The sequence below is a fragment of the Drosophila arizonae genome, chromosome 3 (assembly GCF_054131065.1).
Source record: "Drosophila arizonae isolate 15081-1271.41 chromosome 3, UAZ_ARI_1.0, whole genome shotgun sequence".
Taxonomy (NCBI): Eukaryota; Metazoa; Arthropoda; class Insecta; order Diptera; family Drosophilidae; genus Drosophila; species Drosophila arizonae.
In genome coordinates this window covers 31,371,582-31,395,174 of record NC_142923.1, presented here as the reverse complement: position 1 = coordinate 31,395,174, position 23,593 = coordinate 31,371,582, and the positions used below count along the sequence as shown (strand labels likewise).

Genomic DNA, 23,593 nt, shown 5'->3' with positions numbered 1-23,593 from the left:
GAAAAACGGCAGCTCTGCTTGGTAGTGGTAGAAAACAATTAGTGTAAACACAAATTCTTATGCAGATTCATAGCAATAATTATGTCCTATTTCAATGTTTCAATGTGAATGTCAATTTTTTCGATAAGATTCATTAGTTATACTCACCAAACAAAAAGTCAGTTACCCCAGGGTGGCAACCTCAAACGATTCGCGGCATTTTTCTGAAACTAACCGGGGTTAAAATGGAAGATTTCGAAAAGATTGAAAAAATAGGTGAAGGTACCTATGGTGTTGTGTATAAGGGCCGAAACCGTTTAACTGGTCAAATTGTTGCCATGAAAAAGATTAGGTTGGAGTCTGACGATGAAGGAGTACCATCTACAGCAATAAGGTCTGCAAACTAAAATGTGTTTTTCAAATATTTCCTAAAAATTTAAATTTTTTTACAGAGAAATTTCATTACTTAAGGAACTTAAGCACCGTAATATTGTGTGCTTGGAAGACGTACTAATGGAAGAAAACCGTATATACTTGATATTTGAATTTCTATCAATGGACCTTAAAAAGTATATGGACTCACTTCCTCCGGAGAAACACCTCAGTAGTCAACTGGTGAAAAGTTATTTATATCAAATAACGGACGCTATATTGTTTTGTCATCGGCGTCGGGTTCTCCATCGTGATTTAAAGCCGCAAAATCTCTTAATTGACAGAAATGGCATAATCAAAGTAGCTGATTTTGGACTCGGTAGATCTTTCGGTATACCCGTACGCATTTACACCCATGAAATTGTTACACTTTGGTATAGAGCTCCAGAGGTACTATTGGGCTCTCCACGATACTCATGTCCCGTTGACATTTGGTCCATTGGATGTATATTTGCAGAAATGGCTACTAGGAAGCCGCTATTTCAAGGTGATTCGGAAATCGACCAGTTATTTCGAATGTTCAGGTAAATTTTGGATAAAAGCTTCTTAATATTGATACGAAATCTTCAATTATGAGAGATCTATTAACTATTCATGATTTTGATTATCAAACATGATATGAATTATAGTGTGGCCATTAATTGTTTGCAAACCAAAAACCAAAAAGTTCTGCAAGTCTCATCATACTTTATTAGGAAAGGTGCTTGTTATATCCTGAACCCATTAAAAATGAGAAATCAGGGTATAATTGTTTTGTTAAAATGTATGTAACACCACAAAGTATATATATTATTATGTTTGTCCGACTCTCTCTCTATGGTTTCTCAAATCATCAAGCTCAGCAGCGCACAAAAATTGAAATTTGTTCGCGACGATCCCAGATTTTTCCTTTTGAGTGAAGAGTATACTGAAACCTTAAAAGCGTTTGCCACATTCATGCAAACAAAATGTTAGCATTTCGATATTGATTTATGGGAAGAGTATGAAAGTATTGATGCGCATAAAGAATATGATTTCGCGATGGGCATGCACACACACTTGCAATACCTTGCTCTATGTCTGAGCAATTGTGGCCTGTGTGCATAGTAGTAAAGTATGAATTTAGGCACAAGTTTTCATCCAAAAGTATTGGCACAAAAGTTGGGCTGTCGAAAATATATCGATATTTTTGTTTTAAAATATATTTATATCGGGATATTTTTTTTTTGGCGAAATATCTACAATTTTTTTTTCGTTATCGTTACTCAATGCTACTCGTTATCATTTATCAATGAACCAAGCGCAAAGTAAAACAAGTAAGAAAACTCTAGTCGAGAGTGCTCGACTAAATACTACTCTGAACCCAACTAATAAAAATGCCCATTTACTGTGGCTAAAATTTCAATTTCGATGTATTTAAAAATATAAATGAAATACAAGACTCACTTAATAAAATATAAAAGTATTTTTAACCAATAAAAATAAGTTAACATAAGTTGCACCGCTCGGGATTGGAACCCGCGACTTCTCGATCGAGTGTCACGCAGCTACTCACTACGCCACCTCACTTTCGGAAGCCGCTTTGGCAAAACTGAAATAGATTCACTGCTGCAGCGCCATCTAGCAAAACTAAACCAAACTAACTGCTGATGTGATTCTAAGAATCTGGTAGAATAACCAAACTTTTAAAAACGCACATTTAGTATGGTTAAAATTTCGATTTCGGTGGATTTAAAAATATAAATTAAATGGAAAACTCATTTATGAAAATATAAAAATATTTTGAAACCATTAAAAAAAATTAACATCTGCTGCACCGATCTGGATTCGATCCGCGACTTCTCGATCGAGTGTCATGCCGCTAACACACTACGCCACCTCACTTCTGGAAGCGGCGCTGGCAAAAATCAAATAGATTCACTGCAGCAGCATCATCTACCAAAACTAAACCAAACTAACAGCTGATGTGATTCAAAGAATGTTCCAGAAGAAGTTTGAATGTATGTGTGCACACGTATACGATGCTGTTGTAGCTCCTGCACGTACGTTTGTTAATTGGCCAAATATTTGATGATTTTTAATTAATTTTTGACTTAATGGAATTTAATGAAACTTTCAGCATATGATCTACATATTATATTGAATATTTGAGAAATTTAAAAAAATTAAAAATCATTCACAATTAGCTGTAGTGGCATCTGACTCGAACTTGAATGTTTTTATTCGATAAAAACATAACGGGCTGATTTATCGAATTTTAAAAGCAAACTCGACATCCGCGCTGTAATTGTATGTAACAGGCAGAAGGAAGCGTGGCAGACTTCATAAAGTATATATATTCTTGATCAGGGCGACGAGCGGAGTCGATTTGGCCCTGTCCGCATGTATTTATTTATTTATTTATTTATTTCTTAAGGATATTGACAACAATGAGAGGCAATTTAAATTAAAAAAGCCTAAACAAAGTACAGGATATAATTTCAATAGTAACACCGACCCGATGGGGGTATTTTATTTGCGAGTATGAACGCGTCGATTTCAGAAGATATAAGAACTAGAGATTATAAATTCTTTTTTTTTTTATACCGTGAACCCATTTTCAATGGGAAAACAGGGGATAATGGTTTTGTTAAAAGTATGTTGGCTTCGTCTAGTGTTGCAAATATTGCATCTAGATGTTTGGCGTGCTCGCTTTCGGACCAACTAAAGACGACAATATCGTCGATGTAGACGTAGCATATTTTTCCTATATGATCCCTTAGGATATCGTCTAACGTTCTTTGGTAAATGGGCGGGGAGAAGATATAAGAGTTAGAACTTGAAATTTTTTTTCCTAGGTCCGTGTATATCACGCGCATATCGAGTATTGCTTTAAATATCGATAAATTGCCCCGTTATCATCATCGAAAACCAGCAATCAATTTATAAGTCGTACCTATTTAAAGCTAGTGTCGCCAAATTTTTAATGTAGATTTATATCTACTTTATGGAATTTCGATTTTTGGCAAAATTTACCCCCCATCCCTCATTCACCCGCTCAACAACATATTTGTAAAAGGCTTATTTCAGAAACTGGACACTTGTGATTTGGCAAATCATGAAGATAGTCTATCCACAAGTCATTAAACAATTAAGTTTCCATAGCTAGCCACCACTGCAGCCAATGCATGTTTATGACTTTGATGGTGTCTAGTTGCGTATTAATCTTTATTCTTCTGAGCCTGGGTTTATATACCCAGACTCATGCATAATTTCAACCCTTAAATCTAGAGTTTGTGAGGCTCCGCGTGGGTCTATTAGCCATTCTTATCCTATCGTTGAGGTTGTAAGGCTCAGCGTTCGTCTCTTACATATCTGGTTGGTGTCCATTTGTCTATTTATAGAGTCCGTACATGTGAACCTTATCTTTTCCCAGCGCACTACCTGCTAGTCGTTGAGTGCGTCGGAGATATGAAAATATACGAAGAAACAATCATTTCGCTTCAAGCACTCGACCGACATGGTCAAATGTTGAAAAAATATCCCTCTATGCTTCACGTTTGCCTTGCTCTCTCTCTCGATGCTCTCGGGTCTCTCAAATATGTATGTATATGTATGTATGCATGTGAGCACAAACAGCAGCTCACGAAATTTGAAATTTCTTCGCAGCAAGAACCCATATCTTCTCTTCTGTGTGAAGAGTATACCGAACTTTTCAAACCGTTTGCCAAGCTCCTACAAAATATTTGCGTTTTCGTTATTATTTGTGGGAAGGGTATGAAAGCGTTGGTGCTCATAATGAAAATGCTTTCGCGACGAGCGTGCACTCACACACTCTCCCTTGCTACATGTACTAGGAGCATTTGTATGCCTGTGTGCGAGGGTTCTTCTGCCTGTAGCAATTTTGAAGCCCAGCAGTTGCATTTGGTCGATCTTGTGAAGTGCTCACATACATATGAGAGAGCATTGAGAGAGAGAGAGAGAGAGAGAGAGAGAGAGCAAGGGAAACATTGAGCACAGATGTATCTATTGTTCAACAGTCGACCATCTCGGCCGAGCGCATGAAGCGAAATGAAAAAAAGTGTGCAAAACGCTTTACACTACTTGTCCGGTCTATGTGTTCTGTAGTTAGTGGTATTATGAATATATATTAAGTTTATTTATATGTACAAATACATAAATATATGGTGACACATATAAATGTCGCAATTCGGGCACTATAAATGCCGATTGCCACGCCCCTAGTGGCTGTAGAGTCTTCAACTTTGGCCAGTTCTCAGAAAATTTAATTTTTAATTCTTACGTTCAAAATATGTGAAAATTACAGGGTATTTTTTAATATGCCATGCCCCTAAAGAGGCGTCAAAATTATTTGGGGCATCGATAGAGGAGGCTACCAGTAGCTCAACTAAATCTGTTCGCGATATACACACTTACAGTCCCATGCTACCACGTATAATCATCATATTATGTCAGTATGCAAACTTGTCACCCAGATCACGCCACTTTACCGTTTTTATGGGCACGAGCGACAGAAAGGCCCCGCTCCAGAGCCGAACAGGGCCCGTTACCACCCGAAGCAGGGCCTATGGCTGGGCTATAAAAGGTCACCGGCGGCTCTATACGAGGAGTTAAAAATCTGAGTTTGGAGTTACGTGTAGAGAGTCAAAGTGACACAGTAAAGTGAAAATCAACGCGAGTCGCAAATCAAGACTCCCAGGACATCGTGGGAACAGCAAGAACATCGTGGGAGTCCTTGCAACGAATAAAGAGGCAAGCAGGATCGTCAGCGGCACCAACAAGGACATTGGTGCATACCAGCGGCTTAAGCGAGGCCTGCACATCTGAGTAAGTTTACGTAGCTGATCGCAAGAGAAGTGTTGTGAGTGAAACGAAACTAGTTTTACACTGTGAGCGAGTGGAATAGTAGGAGAGGCCTGTATATCTGAGCGAACCGCCAGAGTTTACAGAGCGAGGTCCTGGCGTTTCCCGAATCGTCCCGGTGAACTAGCGTGTTTTAGCACAACACTCTCCCAGCCGGAGTGCATTGAACCAGCGCTCAGTAGGTGTGCTTCTCTACAGCCAACCAGCGAACCAGCATAAATTTAAGTGACGTGTAAATTTCAAACTTATTTAAGAAAATATACATTTACGCTATGAAACCTAAATCACAAGTGACTAATTAATATAGCAGGAACTTCAACAAATAAATTTGTTGGCACGAATCCACAGTCAGCTGAAACTAGCCCAGCTTAGACTCGGGATTAACCGAAGGCTCGTTACAGTATGTATTAAGTTATACAAAACAAAATATTGCAAAAATCTTCAATTTTAAAAAATTATATAAGAAAAAAAAAAAAAGAAAACGTCATTTTGCTGAACAAAATTATTTGGAGCTGAGTATTTATTTAAATTTTTTTTTATACCCCGAACCCATTTTCAATGGGAAATCGGTATAATGGTTTTCTTGATATGTATGTAACAGGGAGAAGGAGGCGTGGCAGACCCCACAAAGTATATATATTCTGTCTTTCCGTCTGTCCTTCCGTCTGTCCGTATGTATAAACGCGTCGATTTCAGAAGATATAAGAGCTAGAGACTTCAAAATTTTTTTAAATGTCCGTATTTACAGCGCGGATATCGAGTTTATCATTAAAAATCGATAGCTCATGCGAACTTTATCGAAAACCAGTTATAAAATTATATCTTCTACACTTTTATTGCTAGTCTCCAAATTTTTAATGTATGCTTATTGGAATTTATGCAATTTCGGTTTTTGTGTTTTTGTGTGTGTATGTGTTTGTGTACGTGTGTGTGTATGTGTGTGTGTGTGTATGTGTCTGTGTGTGTATGTGTATGCGTGTGCTCGTATGTATGCCTGTGTGTGCGTGCGTGTGTGTGCGTGTTTCTTGTGTACAAATTATTGAAATAGCTATTGCTCCAAGGGTTCAGGGGATCTCGTAGTCGAGCAGTCTCGACTAGAGCTATCTTACTTGTTGTGAGGTGTATTTGTTACAAATTAAGTACTTTACGTAGTCTCTGTTTTCTGAAGGTTTATTTTAATGGTCGATTTTTTTTTTTCCAAATTTGTTTTACAGAATTCTCAAAACGCCTACAGAAGATATATGGCCAGGTGTAACATCGCTTCCAGATTACAAAAATACATTCCCATGTTGGTCAACAAATCAATTAACTAGTCAGCTTAAAAATCTCGACTCAGACGGTATTGACCTTATTCAGAGAATGTTGATTTATGATCCAGTGCATCGGATTTCAGCGAAGGATATTTTGGATCATCCGTACTTTAATGGATTTAAAATTGATTGGCCTATATCTTAGGTGTGTTTATACGAAAAAAAAAAAACTAAAAAAACAAAAGCAAAAACGTAATCTTTCAAATATAATGTGAATAGTTTTAAGCCTTATAAATATATACATACATACATACAGTTTGGAAAGCAACTTTCTATACTCGAGCCCTCTGGGAGCCCTCTACAATAAGGTTCCCATTATATCAATAAACAATTGATTACATAAGTTTTACTTGGGACTACTCAACTAAGAGGGGATCTCTAAAACCTTCCAGGAATTGATATTTCAATAATTCCTCGCTTTTCTGTTTACAGAAGAAATATCACATGCACATGTATACAGACATATGAATGTACATAGACACGCATGCATAAACACACGTACATAGAGTTTGGCATAGAGTTTGGCCTTCCTATGGGAACTTAATTGTTAAATAACTGTTCTTGTATATGGGATACACTTTTTCAGCTCGTAATAATAACATTCATAAATACATACATACATACATACATACATATGTATGTATTTATACCAAATTAGAAATCTCTACTACTTGAATTATTGTTTTTGCATGTTTTCAGAGAAGGCGGTGGATTTTCGATAACAAAAAAAAAAAAACATGTAAGAAAAGTCTAGTCGAGACTGCTCGACTACGAGATCGAGCAATAGCTATTTCAATAGTTTTTCGCGCCTTTCTACACAAGACACACACACACGCACACATACACACACACACACACATATACACACACGCATACACACACACACACATACACACACACACACATACACACACACATACACACACACACACAGGAGTTCGAGTTGCGTTTTCGTGGAGTACGGTCGACGTCATCGTGATCCATCGTGGACAATAGCTTGATCTGTGTTTTTCCCTGTGAAAGTGGAAAGAACTGTAGACAGCGACGGCAAAAAATCTATCAAAGACTTACTCCGCGGCGGTCTCGCGGAGTACCCCGGTACAATCCGGTGGTGCAAGAGAGGGGGGCAATAGCGTCACTGTTTTTGGCGTCAGGATTTGTCACATTAGGCGTCACATTTGTGCAAATAATAAAAAATCAGGTGCATTCACTCTAACAGCTGTTAGTAGTGCTGGAAATTGCAGCGGACAATCAGCTGCTCACTAACTTTGGTGAGTTGCTAAGTCTCAGCAAAGACAGCAACCTAGCTGCTGGTGTGAGGTAGCAGGTATTAAAAGTAGTGCATACTTTCGGGCTCTTGCTGTAGTTAAGTTGAGTTTAAGTTACTGCGGTCTCTAAACTCAAATTATATTAGTAGGCAGTAGGCCACTACAGGCTTCACGCCGTGGTAGTCGGAGCAATATGGAGGCCATGATGGAGGAGGAGCTGCAAGCTTTCGTGCGCCGTTCCTCGTTGCAGCGATCGCCGCAGCAATAACAGAGGGCGTTGCCGCAGCCGTCGACTTGTAATCAGCCTCCAGCGGCTGAGTGCCAGGCACCCAAGTCTTTAAAAGAAGCGTTAGCTCAAATAGGAGTTACGCTCGAGGGTTTGTCTGCCCTATTTGGGTGGCAGCAGCATATAAATGCACTAATGAGAGAGGAGCTGGCTAGGCTGGTCAGTCTCCACAAGACGGCCGAAGCGTTCTGCAACCGACCGGTCAAAGACTGCGAGGTGCAGACCACGCTGGTCAAGAAAGTAGCTGAGAAGGCTACTTCGAGGGAAGTTGCCACTGAGCAGAGGAAAACTCCCTCGAAAAAGCCGAGGCACAATAAAAGCGCAGCAAACCCAATAGAGCCAATGGCTCTACGGGCTGCAGCCGATAAAACCAACCAGGCAGGTCGACAGACGAGTTCGAACAGCTGGACGGTTCTTAAGGGACGCAAGCCGCTGCAAAAACGTTCCAAAAGTGACGCCATCGCGGTTTCAGGTGTAGGTGGTTGCAGCTATGCGGACATGCTTCGCGTAGTGAAGAGCGACCCAAATTAAAAGCATCTGAGCGGCGACGTCCAAGGTATTAGAAAGACAGCTAAGGGGGACCTCTTGTTGCAACTTAGTAGGAAGCCGGAGCATAGCGCTGAGGCTCTGCACGAAGCTGTAGGCAAAGCCTTGGGTGACCGAGCGGTAGTTAAAACACTTACCGAATCGGCTCAAACTGAGATTCGGGACCTAGATGAGTTAGCAAGCAAAGAGGAGATCTTGGAGGCAATTAGGGTGGAGTTGAAGGATAGCTCACTCCCCATTGAGGCTATCAAATCGCTTCGGCCAGTTTTTGGTGGACAGCAAAGAGCTACGGTTGCTCTTCCAATTGGGAAAGCTAAAACTCTGCTCGAGCTGTCCAAAATTAGAATAGGATGGGTAGTATGCCGTATCCGAGCTGTGGAACAGCCTAAACGCAGTTTCAAGTGCCTCGATTACGGTCATATGGCAGCGAACTGTCGCAGTGACTGTGACCTAAAGGGCGCCTGTTTCAGGTGTGAAGACATGGGTCACAGTGCAAAAGCATGCACCAAGCCACCAAAATGTAGCCTCTGCATCCGGAAAGATGAAAAGCCGACGGACCATTCAGCAGGCAGCTTCAAGTGCCCATCCTACCGTGAAGCTGCTCGTAAAATGAAATGTTAAGGTTCTTGCAGCTTAACTTAAATCATTGTATTGCTGCCCAAGATCTTCTAGAGCAGACCATTAGGGAAAAATGTATAGACGTAGCTTTTCTCAGTGAGCCCCACCACTGTATAACCAGCTGCCCTAGGACATGGTCAACAGACGTTCATGGCAAAGCTGCGTTGTGGGTATGCGGCAACTCAACGAACGTACTTTCGAATGATAAGTCATTCAATGGGTTCATACGCGGCCGATATGGTAACTTATGGCTTTACAGTTGCTATCTGGCCCCCAGCATGCAGCTCAGTGAATTCACGACGGTGCTCGACGAGCTTGCCGAGGATGCAAGGGGTCGGAAGGCCATTATAGCTGGAGATTTTAACTCCTGGGCGTTAGAATGGGGTAGCCTCACAACAAACGTCAGAGGTCGTATCCTACTGGAGATCTTCGCGATACTAGATGTTGCACTGCTCAACACTGGCCACGAGTACACCTTCAGTCGGGCGGGATACGGATCTGTTATCGACATTACTTTTGTCACTTCATCCCTCTTTCGGGGAGCAACATGGAGCCATTGCGATAGCTATACGGGCAGCGATCATACGGCACTTCTATTCACAATAGGTGAGCCACCTGCCAGGGCGTCAACCTTGTGGAGGGAATCGTATCGGCTGGATACTTTTGATCCCGCGGCTTTTTCAGAGGCCATTCAGTCTCTGGGTACAATTGGTAATGCTGAGGCCAGAGCATGCCAAATGGTAGCCCAAATACAGTGTGCCTGCAATAGCAGCATGTTACGTCGCAAGCAGTTCACGCGACAACAAGAGCCTACGTATTGGTGGAATGCACAAATAGGTGACATTCGTCGCAAATGCATCCAGGCGAGAAGAAGCTACATTTTTTGAGAAACAATTGGCTTACCAGGAGGCTAGAAAAAACCACCGGATGAGCCTTCTTCATACAGACGATCTGTCTCTTAGACACCATGGGAAAGGTGTTTGAGAAATTGATCTGCTCTAGACTGGAGACTGCGATTACTAGCGCCGGAGGCCTGTCACCAAATCAATTTGGATTCCGGAAGGCCCGGTCAACAACGGATGCGCTAAACAAAGTTGTTGGTCTGGCCACTTCCGCCATCAATGGCACAAGATGGAAGAATGGGACGAAGCAGTACTGCATTATTGCGACCCTGGACGTAAAGAATGCCTTCAATACAGTTAGTTGGGATATGATACTGAATGCGCTGTCACAATATAATATCCCTAAATATCTTAAAGAAACAATAAAGAGTTACTTCAGAGGAAGAACACTGGTATACAATACGAGTGAGGGTCCCGAAACTCATACAGTGTCAGCTGGAGTACCCCAAGGTTCTGTGCTGGGACCTCTCCTATGGAATATCATGTACGACGGCGTACTGCGCTTGGAACTACCAGCAGGTGCGCACACCATTGGCTTTGCTGATGATGTAGCTGTCGTAGCCATAGGAAAGGAACTCAAAGATACAGAGGATATGTGCAGCGAAAGTATCAATCGCATACGAAGCTGGTTGACTGGAGCTGGGCTCGAGCTAGCGGCACACAAAACTGAAGTTGTCCTAGTCAGCAGTCGCAAAAGAGTGGAAACTGCCAATATAAAGATCGGTAGCGTTACCATTGCGTCAAAGAGGGCGATAAAGTATCTTGGTGTCATGATAGACACAAGATTAACTTTCCGCGAGTACTTAGAGTATGTGCATAAAAAGGCAGCTGATTCTTGTAGAGCTCTCTCGAGAATTATGCTTAACACGCGGGGACCTAAACAGCAACGACGTCTCCTTCTAATGAGCGTCATTAGGTCCGTCATCCTCTATGCTGCGCCAATATGGGCAAGAGCGATGGCAACGCCGAGCTACAGCCGGGGCATTTGCGCGATCTACAGACTGAGCGCAATCAGAGTCAGCTGCGCTTTCAGGGCTATCTCCGATGACGCGGCGCTCGTCATAGCTGGTATGGTACCATTGGAGTACTTGGTCGCCGAAGCCGTGGAGCGGAATTCGCACGCGCCTGCGAGACACAACGCTATCAGGGCGAACAGCATTGCACGATGGCAAAGAAAGTGGAATAGCTCAGCTAAAGGGCGGTGGACGCACAAGCTCATCCCGGAGCTTGAACGGCGAAGTAAACTTCTACCTTACGCAGATCCTCTCTGGACATGGATGCTTTCGGAGCTATTTGAAGCGCTTTGGCCACGAGGAATCTGACGAGTGCCCCTGGTGCGAGCGAGGGCATGTGGAAGACGCCAACCACATTCTTTTCGAATGTGGACGGTTCCTGGAGGAGAGGCGTCGTCTGGAAGAGGCAGTGGGCCGCTCCATCAGAGCGGACAACATAGTCAACGCCATGCTGGAATCGGAGGAAGCTTGGGAACTAACAAGCACCTTCGCAGCCACAGTGATGATGGAGCTCCGCAGAGTCGAGCGAATGAGAAGACGAGCTGTCCCAGGCTAATGTAGCGCACAGTGCTTGCGAAGCAATGCTTTACGGCCGTCCCGCAAGCATAGCGCACTATCCTAGCCACCACGCAACTTGCAACTTGTATTATAAAGATTGTCAATAAACGAATATAAAAAAAAACACACACACACAGACACACACACATACACACACACACATATATACACATACACACACACACACATATATATACACACTCACACAAACACCCACGCCTAAACACGCATTGGCTGCAAGGTGCGCTTGCTATGAGAACTTAATTGTTTAATAAATTTTTTTGTGGACATACGATCTTCATGTTTCAGATTATGATCATAACGGATATACATGTATTTGCCAAAGCACAAGTCTCTAATATTTGAAATACGCCTTTTACAAATACATAGGTGAGGGGGTGGATATAGGGGTGGGGGGTAAATTCTAACAAAAACCGAACTTGTATAAATTGCATATAAATCTACATTAAAAATTTGGAGACTTTAGTTTTAAAGTTTAGTAGATGTAATTTTATAACTGATTTTCGATAAGGTATTTAGCGATATACACGGACATTTTACAAATAAATTTAGGTCTCTAGCTCTTGTATTTTCTGAAATCGACGCGTTCAAACATACTGCCAGACGGAAAGACGGACGGACAGATAGACAGACGGACGGACAGGGCTAAATCAACTCTGATCGTCGCCCTGATCAAGAATATACTGTAGAATCCGGTTATAGCGACACTCAAGGGACCGTCGATTTTACGTCGCTATACCCAGACGCTATACCCTTTAACCAGAGAGAGTAAAAATGTTAGTTTTTTAATTTTTTTATGGTTGCCATTTTCGTAATAGCTTTTACTATAAAAAAAATTTAAATTTTTGATTAAAACAACCATTTTTTATAAACTTATTTCAATAACATGGCTTAGAAACATTTTTGTGACGTTGGCATCGTTCTTTGTCTCTCTCCCTCTCTCTGTCTTAGCAGCATTTGTGGCGTTGCTTCGCACACAAGCAAGGGTACTGATCACTGATCAATACATGCATGTATACATTTCTAACAGAGTCTTTTTATGCTGAAATTTGTTGTCATTATTTCGGGATTTTTTGTTATCACGTTGTAATAACCGGTGATTGACTCAAAAATATGAAAAAAATCGTCGGCATAAGCGGATTGTCGTTAAAAGCGGAGACGTACTAAGCGGAGGTCCTTTCATGTAAGTTTGTATGGGGACCAACCAAGACTTCGAATTTTCGTCGACATAACCGGTTGGACGCTTTAAGCGGAGTCGTTATAACCGGATTCTACTGTATATACTTTGTGGGGTCTGTTACATACATTTCAACAAAGCCATTATACCCTGATTTCCCATTTTCAATGGGTTCAGGATATAACAAGTAAGAAAGCTGTAGTCGAGACTGCTCGACTACGAGATCCCCTGAACTCTTCGAGCAACACCTATTTCAATCATTTTTCGCGTCTCTCTGCTTACACAAGAAATACACATACGCACGAGATCGAGCTGCGTTTTCGTGGAGTGCAGTCGATGTTACCGTGCAATGGCGTCATTTTTTTAGCGTCAGGGCTTACCTCTCTTCTGTTGTTTATAAGCGAGAAAATATTTGCCACTTTAGGCATCACACCTGCGTAAATAATAAAAATTATCTGCATTCACTCTAACAGCTGTTAGTAGTAGAAATTGCAGTGGACAATCCGCTGCTCACTAACTTTGGTGCATTGCTAAGTGTTAGCAAAGACAGCTACCTAACATCTGGAGTGAATTAACAGTTGTAAAAATTAAGGCATACTTTCGGGCTCACGTCGTAGCTGATCCTCGCTGTAGCAATCACCGCAGAGGGCGTTGGCGCAGCCGTTGACTTCTAATCAGTCCCCAATGGCCGAGTGTCAGGCACCCAACTCACTAAAAGAAGCGTTAACTCAAATAGGAGTTACCCTAGAGGGTTTGTCTGCCTTATTTGGGGGTCAGTAGCATATAAATGCTTTAATGAGAGAGGAGCTAGCTAGGCTGGTCAATCTCCACAAGACGGCCGAATCGTTCTGTAACCGACCGATTAAAAACTGCAAGGTCCACGCCGCTAAAGAGAGTAGGGGAGAAAGCTCAAGCAAAGAGCATTAGCGCGATAGCAGGTAGCAATACGTCCAAGCGGTCATGAGAAGAAAAATTCATCACAAAAGCCGAGGCCCAATAAAAGCGCAGCGAATCTAAAAGAACCAATGGGGTGCAGCTTAAAATGTAAACCAGGCATGTTGACAGACAAACCCGTACAGCTGGAGTATATAGCATGCTGTATGTGTGTGTATATATGTTTGTATGCATATGCAGAAGGCATATACATTTTAGCGTTTAAGCTGCGACGCGTCGCGACGTGGACAAGAACGTAACAATGCTTACGTTGCAGATCCCACGCTGCAGGCCGGTCTATACATAAGTGACCAATCATATTACGGCACTTATGTATAACTGTTATAATATAAATAAAGCAACAAATGTTGTGAGCATGATACTCTTACATATATATATTTCGGGCATATGTCAACTTCATATATTGTATACATTACAATACTGTGAGCATATGCTTATATGTCATACAACATACTACAGGGCGACCGAGCGGTAGCTAAAACACCGAATCGGATCAGATTGAGATCCGTGGTCTAGATGAGTTAGCAAGCATTGAGAGATCTTGGAGGCAATTAGGGTGAAGTTGAAGGATAGTTCACTCCCCACTGAGGTTATCAAATCGCTTCGGCCAGCTTTTGGTGGAAAGCAAAGAGTTACGGTTGCTCTTCCAGATGGGAGAGCCAAAACTCTGCTCGAGCTGTCCAAAATTAGAATAAGATGGGTACCTGAGCCGTCGACCAGCAGGCAACTCAACGAATGCACTTTCGAAGAATTCATGGAATGGGTTCGTACGTGGCCGATATGGTAACTTATGGCTCTACAGTTGCTACCTGTCCCGCAGCATGCAAGTTCAGTGAATTCATAATGGTGATTGACGAGTTTATCGAGGATGCTAGGGGTCGGAGGCTATTATAGCCAGAGATTTTAATTTATGTGCTTTAAAATGGGGTAACCACGCAACAAATGCTAGAGGCCGTATCCAACTGGGGCTCTGCGGGACACTGGATGTAGCACTGCTCAACGCTGGCCATGAGTTCACCTTCAGTTTGACTGAATACGGATCTGTAATTGACATTACTTTTGTCACTTCATTCTTCTTTCGGGAAGCAACATGGAGACATAGCGATAGCTATACGGGCAGCGATCATTCGGCACTACTGTTCTTCTTAAATCTTTCCAGAAATATTAAGCCCCATTCATGCCCCTGAGTTCGAGTCTGCTAATCAGGGCTCAACGAGCACTCACATTGTTTTAGTTACGGACGAAGAAATATTAGTAGTTCTCAGATGTCTTAGATCTTGCACCCAATGAATGTTTAATTCAGGAAACGTTTCGTGCAACCTGGAAAATCCAGAATCTGGTATTGCTACCCAAGGCTAAGCCACCAGAGGATCCTTCTTCATACAGACCGATCTGCCTCTTAGACACCATGGGAAAGGTGTTTGAGAAATTGATTTGCTCAAGACTGGAAACTGCTATTGCTAGCGCCGGAGGCCTGTCCCCTAATCAATATGGTTTCCGGAAGGCCCGGTCAACAAAAGATACGCTAAATAAAGCTACTGGCTACTTCCGCCATCTAGGGCACCAGATGGAAGCACGGGACGAAGCAATACTGCATTATTGCGACTCTGGACGTAAAGAATGCCTTCAATGCTAGTTGGGATATGATACTGAATGCGCTGTCACAATATAATATCCCTAAATATCTTAAAGAAACAATTAAGAGTTAGTTCAGAGGAAGAACACTGGTATACAATACGAGTGAGGGTCCCCAAACTCATACAGTGTCAGCTGGAGTCCTAAAAGGTTCAGTGCTGGGGCCTTTTCAATGGAAATAATATAAAAGAAATAATATTCACGTCAACTATTTAAAAAAGGTGTTGCGGCCATGTAAGAGCGTTACTAATATATTTATCTCCACAGCAAGCAATTCTTTGGAAGCGGTAAATAGCTGTTGTTGCAGCTCGTCCTCCATCCCGGCATTCATTTTTTGCTCCGACTACAACGACGTGAAGCCTGTAGTGGGCAATGGCTACTAATATAATTTGAGTTTACAGACCGCAGTATCTTAAACTCAGCTTAACTATAGCAAGAGCCCGGATGTAAGCACTACTTTTAGTAACAGCGTCTTCACTCCAGATGTTAGGTGGCTGTCTTTGCTAAGGTTTAGCAACTCACCAAAGTTAGTGAGCAGCTGATTGTCCGCTGCAATTTCCAGCACTACTAACAGCTGTTAGAGTGAACGCACCTGATTTTTATTAATTGCGCAACTGTGACGCCTAGTGACAAAACCTTCGGGCACTCTCGACTAGAGCTTTATTACTTGTTTTTATACCCTGATCCCATTTTCAATGGGAAATCAGGGTATAATGGTTTTGTTGAAATGTATGTAACAGGCAGAAGGAAGCGTGGCAGACCCCACAAAGTATATATATTCTTGATCAGGGCGACGAGCTGAGTTGATTTGGCCCTATCCGTCTGTCTGTCCGTCTGTCCGTATATTTGAACGCGTCGATTTCCTAAGATATGACCGTATATACAGCGGGGATGTCGAGTTTGCTTTTAAAATTCGATAAATCATTCCGTTGTTTTTATCTAATAAAAACATTCATGTTCAAGTCAGATGCCACTACAGCTAATTGTGAATGATTTTTCATTTTTTTAAATTTCTCAAATAACCAATATGATGTGTATATCATATGCTGAAAGTTTCATTAAATTCCATTAAGTCAAAAATTAATTAAAAATCATCAAATATTTGGCCTATTAACAAACGCACGTGCAGCAACTACAACAGCATCGTATACGTGTGCACACATACATTCAAACTTCTTCTGGAACATTCTTTGAATCACATCAGCTGTTAGTTTGGTTTAGTTTTGGTAGATGGCGTTAATCGAGTTAAGTTAAGTTAAGTTAAGTTTTGTAATTTACAGATTTTGGATACCACGCCCCTTTCGCCCCCAATTTGTAAAAAACGCATTTCAAGTACTAGAGACTTGGGCTTTGGAATATACACACATATTCACCATATGATTACGCTCTAAAAGTTTCATTAAGATCGTATGTCTACAAAAGAAATTATTTAACAAATAAATTCTCATAATATTACCCACACTGCAGCCCAAGCGCAGTCGCTGCTTACTGCGCAGTTAGCAGAGCGCAGGCTTATGCGATGCATGTGTATGTATGTGTGCATAAAAGAAGTGCAGAATGATTAGAATATCAGCTTGGAGGGTTCAGGGTATCTCCTAGTCGAGCAGTCTCGACTGGAGCTTTCTTACTTGTTAAACCTGGAGTCTTCAAATTTGTGTTGTATATAAAGTTAATCGATACAAAGATTTTGTAATTTACAGATTTTGGATACCACGCCCCCTTCTCCCCCAATTTGTAAAAAACGCATTTCAAGTACTAGAGACTTGTGCTTTGGAATGTACATACATATTTAAATTCTCATAATATTGCCCACACTGCAGCGCAGCCCAAGCGCAGTCGCTGCTTACTGCGCAGTTAGCAGAGCGCAGGCTTATGCGTGCGTGTGGATGCATCTGTATGTATGTGTGCATAAAAGAAGTGCAGAATGATTAGAATATCAGCTTAGAGGGTTCAGGGTATCTCCTAGTCGAGCAGTCTCGACTAGAGTCTTCTTACTTGTTTTTTTTGTTGAATAGTCAGGTCTGCTCGAGGCTGTGCCGTAGACTGACTGACTACATTTGTTTATTTACTTCTATACAGGACCGAAACTGTCACTGTTGTCAAGGCTACTGAGTATAAATGGAAATTTGAATCTTTAGGGAAAAAACCGCGTTTTTCAAGTATTCGTCAAATTTTTTCAGTATTTTAAAGATCTACTGACCTACTCGTGGCGGAGACAAATCCAACAAATCAAAAACCATGAAAATTGGTCCAGCACATATCAAGTTATAAGTGTTGAAGCAATTTTACACAACTCTCTTTTATATATATAGATTTAGAAAATTACCATCAATAATCTTAATATTTTTCACCTAATTCGATATTCAAATACCCTCTGAAAAACATCCGTAATGTTGTTTAATCTGCTGCTCTTTCGGACATGAAAACTTTTTAGATTTGACGCGTTTTCTTCAAGAATACTAGCAGCTATCCATCAACTGGTATCCATGGATCAAAATTATATTCACAGTTGGGACATGGGATACGAAGCATAGTTATTCATGTATATTTCAATATTTGAGCACTTAACGCTCTAAATTTTTCCCTATTTATATAAAGCTAAGGAAAGATAGCAAATAGTGTGTTCCTCTTGTCTTGCAAGATCAGAAGCAAATTTTATCTGCACTTGAGTGCCAGCTTCTTCATAATTAGCTTCCTTATGGAGAATTTTATTTCGCGAGGACGTCGGCTCCTTTAAGTTTCTCAATATTCTTTCCATGAATGACCTAGATTCCGGCTAGTTTTTGGCAAAAATTTTTATTAAAATCAATAAATTTGACAACTTGAACAGAAATAATGTTTTCCATACTTTCGTTCATATTGTTATTCATTTTCTCAACGACACCAAATTTTGTTTAGCTCTACTTGGCGATTTTTGCTTGACCATACGTCTACAAATTCTCAGCTTTGAAACTCATATTTTACTAGAACATTATTTTTTCGAAATGCAGCAAAAAGGAGCAAAAACGGTTTATAGCCTCTAATAATAGAGGGTTCACATAATACGTGTACAATTACAATTTTGTAACTTATACTCCACGAAACACGAACAATTTTTTTTTTTTTTTTTTTAGTTAAAATACACGACATCAAAACATAGAAAAATTAGACAATGAAACTAATGTACTCAAAAATTGAAATTGACATTTTTAAAATATAAAGTTTTCTTTTTATTTACCGCAGCATTAAACTTGAAAGTTGCACAAATTGTCCCGCGTTTTTTATTGCTTACAGAGTAACTCTGGGTTAGGTGACTTTCAGCCCTACGTTTTATAGTAGGGAAAATTCATTGGAAAATAAAAAAAAAAAAAAAACAAGTAAGAAAGCTCTAGTCGAGACTGCTCGACTACGAGATCCCCTGAACCCTTGGAGCAATAGATATTTCAATCATTTTTCGCGTCTTTCAGCTTACACAAGAAACACGCACACACACACACACACACAGGCACGTACGCACACACAGGCACACATACACACACACGCATACAGACACACATACACACACGCATACACACACAAACGCATACACACACACATACACACACACATACACAAACACATACACACACAAGCACCCACGCATAAACACACATGGGCTGCAGTGTGCGCTTACTATGAGAACTTAATAGTTTAATAACTTTTTTTATGGACGTACGATCTTCATGAAACTTTCAGATTATGATTATAACATGTAATATGTATGCATGTAATTGCTAAAGCACAAGTCTCTAGTATTTGAAATACGCTTTTTACAAAAGTGAGGGTGAGGGGGTGAATTTAGAGGTGGGGGGTTAATTTTAACAAAAACCGAAATTGTATAAATTGCATGTAAGCATACATAAAAAATTTGGAGACTCTAGTAATAAAGGTGTAGAAGATATAATTTTATAACTGGTTTTCGATAATGTTTTTTATCGATAAAAAAAGATCGGGATGAGTTATCGATTTTTAATGATAAACTTGATATGCGCGCTGTAATTACGGACATTCTAAAAAAAAATTAAAGTCTCTTGCTCTTATATCTTCTGAAATCGACGCGTTCATACATACGGACAGACGGACAGACGGACAGACGGACGGACGGACAGACGGACAGACAGACGGACAGGGCCAAATCAACTCAGCTCGTCGCCCTGATCAAGAATATATATACTTTGTGGGGTCTGCCACGCCTCCTTCTGCCTGTTACATACATTTCAACAAAACCATTATACCCTGATTTCCCATCGGAAATGGGTTCAGGGTATAACAAGTAAGAAAGCTCCAGTCGAGACTGCTCGACTAGGAGATACCCTGAACCCTCCAAGCTGATATTCTAATCATTATGCACTTCTTTTATGCACACATACATACACATGCATCCACACGCACGCATAAGCCTGCGCTCTGCTAACTGCGCAGTAAGCAGCGACTGCGCTTGGGCTGCGCTGCAGTGTGGGCAATATTATGAGAATTTATTTGTTAAATAATTTCTTTTGTAGACATACGATCTTAATGAAACTTTTAGAGCGTAATCATATGGTGAATATGTGTGTATATTCCAAAGCCCAAGTCTCTAGTATTTGAAATACGCTTTTTACAAAAGTGAGGGTGAGGGGGTGAATTTAAGGGTGGGGGGTAAATTTTAACAAAAACCGAAATTGTATAAATTGCATAGAAGCATACATTAAAAATTTGGAGACTCTGGCAATAAGGGTGTAGAAGATATAATTTTATAACTGGTTTTCGATAAGGTTTTTTATCGATAAAAAAGATCGGGATGAGTTATCGATTTTTAATGATAAACTTGATATGCGCGCTGTAATTACGGACATTCTAAAAAAAATTTGAAGTCTCTAGCTCTTATATCTTCTGAAATCGACGCGTTCATACATACGGACGGACGGACGGACGGACAGACAGACGGACAGACAGACGGACAGGGCCAAATCAACTCAGCTCGTCGCCCCGATCAAGAATATATATACTTTGTGGGGTCTGCCACGCCTCCTTCTGCCTGTTACATACTTTTAACAAAACCATTATACCCTGATTTCCCATTTTATATATTTATTTATATTATAAAAAAATGTTAAATTGACACAAAAAAAAAAAAATTGCATTTATGCCAAAATTTCTGGTTTTTTTTTCCTATAGTGCACTGCAAATAATGCGTAATAAAATTACCTTAATAGAAAGGGTATGAATTAAATTATACAACAACAAAATATTGCAAAAAAAACTTCAATGAACATAGTATAATATAAATAATGTTTGAGTGACGTCTTCACTAATTTTTTGCCATTCTTCAATAAGAGCTTGTTTTAGATCGGCTGGTTTTGTTATATCCCGTTTTCAGATTCGCTTATCCAATTCTTCGCACTCAATTGGATTTAGGTCTGAATATTGTGGTGGGTGCGGTAGCACATGGTCGGTATTATATGCTAGCCATATTTTGACGATATGGGCAAAATGCTTTGGGTCATTGTCATGTTGAAATTTGTCGAGATTGAAACTTTTTTTTAAAATTATCTTTAAAAGTTTGTAGATATAAATGTTTGTCCACTATACCGTCTACAAATACCAACTGGCCCAAACTTGCAGCAGACATGCAACCCCAGACCATTACACCAAATCCAGCATGCTTAACTCTTGGCTTAATATTGTTTTTGTCAAATGCCGCATTCTGTTTTCTCCAAACCGATTGGCGTCCATCCGATCGAAATATATTGAATTTGCACTCATTACAGTCTTGACCAATCCAATCCAATGATCAGATGACTTGCTAACATATTGCTCAGCGTAGTCCAAATGTGTCATTTTATAACCATCTTTGATGCACGGTTTTCGTCTAGCCACACGCGCTTTGTCTTTGGCCTCATTCAGTACTGTGCGTATCGTAATCGGGTGCACTATTTCATTTTTAACCTCAGTAGCAATCTGTGTTGATGTTGGATTTTGGGTTTCACTTTCGAAGCATTTTTCTGTATTCATGGCTGTTCAAGAACTTAGGACGACCTGTATGTTTTGAATTCTGCAGGTTGCTGGCTCTTTTGGCCACACGTAGCTTCGAATAGTGAACTGGATTCTTTACCTTATCTATCTACTTTCTGCATAAAATTTGCCTTGATCGTAAAAATGCATGATTATTTACCTCAGAGCTATCTGAGCTATCGATGGCGCTTTTAGCTTAGGTGTTATTATTAAGAAATAATATGCTCAATTGTGACATCATTTTCAAAATTAGAATTTAAATGGATGAATGGTGAAATTCCCAAAAAAATATTTCCCAAACGGTCAAAATGTAAAAAAACAAGTAAGGAAATTCTAGTCGAGAGTGCTCGACTAGATACTACCCTGAACCCAACAAATAACAAGTAAGAAAATTCTAGTCGAGAGTGCTCGACTAGATACTACCCTGAACCCAACAAATAAAAATGCTCATTTAGTATGGCTGAAATTTCAATTTCGATGTATTTAAAAATATAAATAAAATACCAAACTCATTTAATAAAATATAAAAATTTTTGAAACAATTAAAAAAAACTAACATCAGTTGCATCGATCGGGATTCGAACCGCGACTTCTCGATCGAGCGTCATGCAGCTAACACACTAGGCCACCCCACTCCTGCTAGTGGCGCTGGCAAAACTCAAATAGATTCACTGCTGCAGCGCCATCTACCAAAACTAAACGAAACTAACTGCTGATGTGATTCTAAGAATCTGCTAGAATAACCGAACTATTAAAAACGCACATAAAGTATAGTTAAAATTTCAATTTCGGTGTATTTAAAAATATAAATTAAATAGAAAACTCATTTATGAAAATATAAAAATAGTTTGAAACAATTAAAAAAAATTAACATCAGCTGCATCGACCGGGACTCGAACCACGACTTCTCGATCGAGCGTCATGCAGCTAACACACTAGGCCACCTCACTCCTGCTAGTGGCGCTGGCAAAACTTAAATAGATTCACTGCTGCTGCGCCATCTACCAAATCTAAACGAAACTAACAGCTGATGTGATTCAACGAATGTTTTTGTTGTAGCTGCTGCACGTGCGTTTGTTAATTGGCCAAATATTTGATTATTTTTTATTAATTTTTGACTGAACGGAATTTAATGAAACTTTCGGCATATGATCTACATATTATATTGAATATTTGAGAAATTTAAAAAAAAGAAAAATCATTCACAATTAGCTATAGTGGCATCTGATTTGAACTTGAATGTTTTTACTCGATAAAAACATAACGGGATGATTTATCGAATTTTAAAAGCAAACTCGACGTCCGCGCTGTATAAACGGTCATTTTAAAAAAAATTCAAGTCTCTAGCTCTTATATCTTCGGAAATCGACGCGTTCAAACATACGGACAGACGGACAGACGGACGGACGGACAGGCGGACAGACAGACAGACGGACAGGGCCAAATCGACTCAGCTCGTCGCCCTGATCAAGAATATATATACTTTGTGGGGTCTGCCACGCCTCCTTCTGCCTGTTACATACATTTCAACAAAACCATTATACCCTGATATCCCATTTTCAATGGGTTCAGGGTATAAAAATGCTCATTTAGTATGGCTGAAATTTCAATTTCAATGTATTTTAAAATATAAATAAAATACCAAACTCATTTAATAAAATATAAAAATATTTTGAAACAATTAAAAAAATTAACATCAGTTGCATCGATCGGGATTCGAACCGCGACCCCTCGATCGAGCGTCACGCTGCTAACACACTAGGCCACCTCACTCCTGCTAGTGGGGCTGGCAAAACTCAAATAGATTCACTGCTGCAGCGCCATCTACCAAAACTAAACGAAACTAACTGCTGATGTGATTCTAAGAATCTGCTAGAATAACCAAACTATTAAAAACGCACATAAAGTATAGTTAAAATTTCAATTTCGGTGTATTTAAAAATATAAATTAAATAGAAAACGCATTTATGAAAATATAAAAATATTTTGAAACAATTAAAAAAAATTAACATCAGTGTTGCACCGATCGGGATTCGAACC

The 23,593-nt window shown here is 40.2% G+C and overlaps 1 protein-coding gene and 1 long non-coding RNA gene across 2 annotated transcripts; one reads left to right on the top strand and one right to left on the bottom strand.

Moving 5' to 3' along the window:
* The first annotated feature begins 157 nt into the window (after nucleotides 1-157).
* Nucleotides 158-6,818, top strand: Cdk1 (Cyclin-dependent kinase 1). Its single transcript, XM_089463705.1, has 3 exons — nucleotides 158-373; nucleotides 432-935; nucleotides 6,468-6,818. The coding sequence occupies exons 1-3, from the start codon at nucleotides 225-227 to the stop codon at nucleotides 6,706-6,708; spliced, it is 894 nt and encodes a 297-aa protein (XP_089319831.1). The 5' UTR covers nucleotides 158-224; the 3' UTR covers nucleotides 6,709-6,818.
* Nucleotides 6,526-7,950, bottom strand: LOC149270074 (uncharacterized). Its single transcript, XR_016268967.1, has 2 exons — nucleotides 7,635-7,950; nucleotides 6,526-7,577 (listed from the first exon to the last, which is right to left on the bottom strand). It is a non-coding gene; the product is annotated as an uncharacterized LOC149270074 (long non-coding RNA).
* Between the last annotated feature and the right edge of the window lie 15,643 nt (nucleotides 7,951-23,593).

What these genes read in the sequence shown, in the direction of transcription:
- Cdk1 (XM_089463705.1), top strand. Translation starts at nt 225, where the DNA reads ATGGAAGATTTCGAAAAGATTGAAAAAATAGGTGAAGGTACCTATGGT. An exon ending in GTACCATCTACAGCAATAAG is followed by an intron (nt 374 to 431) that starts GTCTGCAAACTA and finishes ATTTTTTTACAG; the next exon opens with AGAAATTTCATTACTTAAGG. An exon ending in CAGTTATTTCGAATGTTCAG is followed by an intron (nt 936 to 6,467) that starts GTAAATTTTGGA and finishes TTTGTTTTACAG; the next exon opens with AATTCTCAAAACGCCTACAG.